A 4,470-nucleotide genomic window follows, 5' to 3' on the forward strand; every position below is an offset into this window, starting at 1 on the left:
TGTTTAATTTAAAATTTTTTTAATTTAATTAATTTTATTTAATTATTTGTCAGTAATTTATTAAGTAGTTTCTGTTTAGGGCTTAATGTTCGCTACCTTTGAAAACGGGTACTATAACAGTGAGTAATCACTTAAAAGACACCAAATCTGTTAATTTCCTAGGCCTACACCCGACCATACACTTAGTGGATAAAACTAAACTGGCTGCGCCAGAAAGTCTGCTAATTGTTGTTCTTAAATATTTTAGCAATTATTTACAACACCTTCGTTATATCCGTTATCTCTAACATAATTAATTTTTAGCAAAATTATGCTTGTCATTCTACAAAAACTGTTTTACCTTACCTAATTTCAGGTTTCTGTCGCATGGTTGACGTAAACAATAGCACAAGCAATAACTCGTCGGTACTCGGCGGCAGCGCTGGTCTCTCCAACGGTCATGCAAGCGCCGGCGGCGGCGGTAGTGCCACAGGTTCATCAACTAACGGACTCGCAATGAACGGTGCTGGCGCTACGAATAGTGCGCTCGCTGGCGGTATGACAGCCGATCTCTTGGGTTCGGGTGCGGGTGGCACGAGTGCCGGCGGTGATCGTTTGGACGCCTCCAGCGATAGCGCAGTCAGTTCAATGGGCTCGGAGCGTGTACCATCCCTCTCGGATGGTGAGTGGGGTGAAGGTAGCGATTCGGCGCAAGATTATCACCAAGGCAAATACGGTAGACCGTATGACTATAGTTACAATAATAATAATAATAATCGCATGAACGACGGCACACGTCAACCGCCCGTAGCACAGAAGAAACATCAAATGTTTGGCAAACGTTTTCTCAATGAACAACCCGATTTGGGCGCGACGCCTACAACCGCTGACAATGGCAGTAATATCGGTGTTGTGCCACCGACTGGCACAAATTCACTACTAAATATTGGTCCCGCACAGTCGATTAAATATGAATACGAAGCATATCCAACCGTACCCGGTCTACAACCGGGCGGCGCTGGCGGTGCACTCAATGCCGAAGGTGCTATAGGACCGGTGTTAAGTAACAAGGAGCAGCAGGCATACGATTTGAAGTATGGACCCGCAGTTGCAGGCGCAATGGGTGGCTATACGCTGGATTTCGCACAACGTCCGCCGCGCACACCGCACGAGGTCGTTCAACACAACCACACGTACACACTGCCCCAGGGCACAGGCTCTGTGCCTCGGCCACAGGCGCGCGACAAGAAACTCTCCACCTCATCGTCAAAGTCCTCTAAATCCGTCAATGGTGAGGAGGAGCATTTGACACGTGACGAGAAGCGCGCACGCGCTCTGAATATTCCCATAGCAGTGAGCGATATCATCAATTTGCCCATGGATGAGTTCAACGAACGTCTGTCCAAGTATGATTTGACCGAGAATCAGCTGTCACTGATACGCGACATACGTCGACGTGGCAAAAACAAGGTCGCCGCACAGAATTGTCGCAAACGTAAGCTCGATCAGATACTCTCGCTGGAAGACGAGGTGAAAGAGGTGCGCCGCCGCAAGGAGCAGTTGCATTCGGATCGCGACAGTCTGGCTTTGGAGCGTAAGCGCATATCGAACAAGTTCGCGGCGCTGCACAGACACATATTCCAAGTGAGTAGAACTTTCAGTGAAATGTTCGAAATCAAATTAATTTCCGAAAGTGTGTTTTGAAGTAAACTGAATATTAATATGATATGTTTATAAAACCTCATCTCAATGTAATAAAGAGTGATTATGTAATTGTTGCTTTATGAAATATTTTAAGCAAAAATTTGTTTAAATCATAATTAAAAGTATTTTTTTTATTTCCTTAGAAAAAATTAAAATTTTTAATTTCTTTTAAATATTTTTTTTTGCTTAGTTAATTTTTGGTTCAAATCTCAATGTAATAAAGAGTGATTATGTAATGGCTGTCTCTTATACACATCTAGATGTGTATAAGAGACAGAAATAAAACAAAATAAAATAAAATTAAAATAAATTAAATTAAACTAAATTAAATTAAATTAAAATAAATTAAATTAAATTAAATTAAATTAAAATAAATTAAATTAAATTAAAATAAATTAAATTAAATTAAATTAAATTAAATTAAATTAAATTAAATTAAATTAAATTAAGTTAAAATAAAATTAAACTAAATTAAATTAAAGCAACAAAAAAAAAAATAAATTAAAATAAATTAAATTAAATTAAATTAAATTAAATTAAAATAAATTAAATTAAATTAATTAATTAAAAACAAAATTCAACTAAATTTAAGCAGAAAAAAATTAAATCCAATTAACACGTGACATTCCATTTTTCTGCAGTACTTGCGCGATCCCGAGGGCAATCCCTGCTCAACGTCCGAATACACGCTGCAACAGGCCGCTGATGGCTCCATTTACTTGCTGCGCAAATCCGATGCCACAAACGGCAGTGGCAACATCAGCAATAGCAGCAACACAAGCAGCAGTAGCAGCGGTGGCGGCAGCGTAAGTACGTTACTCAGTCACAATGGCATGTCGCCACAGCAGCAACAGCAACAACAACATGCAATGCTGGGCGCAGCGACGCATTTGCAACAGCATCATCATCATCAGCACGCGCAGGCGCCACAACAGCAACAGCAGTTGTCACATATGCACACACAGCAAGTGCAACAGGCGCAGCAGCAGCAGCAACAACAACAACAGCAGCGGCAACATTCAGCGCATGCGCACGCCCATCATCATCAAACGCATCAGAAAGATTGAAAATTGCTGTTGCAGCACTATGCGAATTGGTTTAAAATGCAAAAGCAACAACATCATCAACAACAACAGCAGCAGCAGCACCAACAACAGCGTCATCAGCAACGTCAACACCAGCAGCAGCAACAGCGTCATCACTACCGTTATCATCTTTATCAGCACCAACATCATCATCATCAGCAGCAACAACAATACCAGCAGCACTACAAACAACAAACCGCGCCGCAGCAACAAAAGTCGTTAAAACCTTTCAAGCAGCAACGCGTCACGTCGCCAGCATATGCCACCGAGCTGGAGCTTTATTATCAGCATTCAGCCGTGGCAACAACGACTAACCAACAACAGCAATGCCAATGCGCTCATTGCTATGATTATTATGTTGCGCCACAGCAACAGGACGCCATGGACTTGGAGTGGTTGCATGAAATGGCCGCTGTGCCGCCAGCTGCAACAGCATCGATTTCCACAAGTTTCTATTTTTATTGATTTTTGTTTTTATGCAGCGAAAAGCTACTAAACCAAGTTGCCGCCCTCCTCTTCTACGCTCCTGCTGGCGCTTTTCATATTTATTGTAGTTGTAATTTTTTTTTCAAACTTTGTTGGGTCATTCATAGCAAAACAAAACAAACAAAAAAGTAATACATACATACATATGTAGGTGTTGGTAGTTTTAAAACAAAAAATTTACCTTTTTTTATACAAACACAAATATAATAAGCGGCAAACTAATTATTTTGACAGTTAAGTTGTCCGTTTGTTGCTCATGCTACAGCATGCCTTCTACACTAAAGTTCCACGAAATTTAAATCAACAATTTTCAAAAATTAATATCACAAACACATACACGCAAATGAAAAATCAAAAAATATTAAAACGAAAAGTACAGAATTTGCTAAAAATAAATAATACTTGAATTAAAAGTTATTAGAAAATGAGCACAAATAATGTTAAGTAAGCAGTAACAGAGGTTAATAATGAAGTGAAGTGAGTAATAAACGAAAATGTCATTTTTTACACAAACAAAAAAATATTTATGTTTATTTTTTCTTTTTTGCTAAGTAAGCTCACTTTTATGTACTGTACTAGTTATGGAGTTAAAGACAAAATGTAAAAAAAAGAAAAAACAAAAACAAAAAAGTTAAAAAAAAAAATAAAACGCAAAAAATTAAAAAAGCGTAAAACTTGTGATAAATTTTAATATAGCAATTAAAGTAGTAATGTAAAAAGTATTTCATAAACTCGTTTGCGCTACAAACACACAAAGCTAAGTGTTTTCTCTTTTATATAATTAAATATATAGTATACATACATATAATGATTAATAAAAATCTAAGTTAATAATTAATTATTTAATTTGGTTGTTTACTAATTTGCGCGCTTGTGGACCTTAATTTTCGAAGGTGACAGTGCATGCTTTGTTCAGATACAGCAAACTATACTTCATAGAAAATTAAAATTTATAATTTTCTTTTTTTAATTAAAGTTAGTTTTATATAACAAAAATTTCTTTACAAAGTTTGAGGTTAATTATTTTTTTATGCAGCAAATATTTCTTTACACGAAATTAAAATTTACTTTTATTTTTTTTAATAAAGTTAATTAAGTTTTTTTATGCAGCAAATATTTCTTTACACGAAATTTAAATGCATTATTTTTTATGCTCAAAATATTTCTTAACAGTAAACATTTTCTTTACATAAAATTAATATTTGTTATTTTTTTA

The 4,470-nt window shown here is 36.6% G+C and overlaps 1 protein-coding gene across 9 annotated transcripts in view; it reads left to right on the top strand.

Moving 5' to 3' along the window:
• Positions 1-2,787, top strand: part of LOC108977687 (segmentation protein cap'n'collar) — a 144,377-nt gene extending 141,590 nt beyond the window's left edge. For all 9 annotated transcript variants that reach the window (XM_018947511.1, XM_018947507.1, XM_018947505.1 and 6 more), the window contains 2 exons: positions 356-1,623; positions 2,325-2,787. In XM_018947511.1, coding sequence (XP_018803056.1) covers positions 356-1,623; positions 2,325-2,750 — 1,694 coding nt within the window. In that variant the 3' untranslated portion in view covers positions 2,751-2,787. The remainder of the gene's footprint in view (positions 1-355; positions 1,624-2,324) is intronic.
• The last annotated feature ends 1,683 nt before the right edge of the window (positions 2,788-4,470 follow it).

The sequence above is a fragment of the Bactrocera latifrons genome, unplaced genomic scaffold (genome assembly GCF_001853355.1).
Source record: "Bactrocera latifrons isolate USDA-ARS-PBARC rearing strain unplaced genomic scaffold, ASM185335v1 scaffold_94, whole genome shotgun sequence".
NCBI classification, from domain to species: Eukaryota; Metazoa; Arthropoda; class Insecta; order Diptera; family Tephritidae; genus Bactrocera; species Bactrocera latifrons.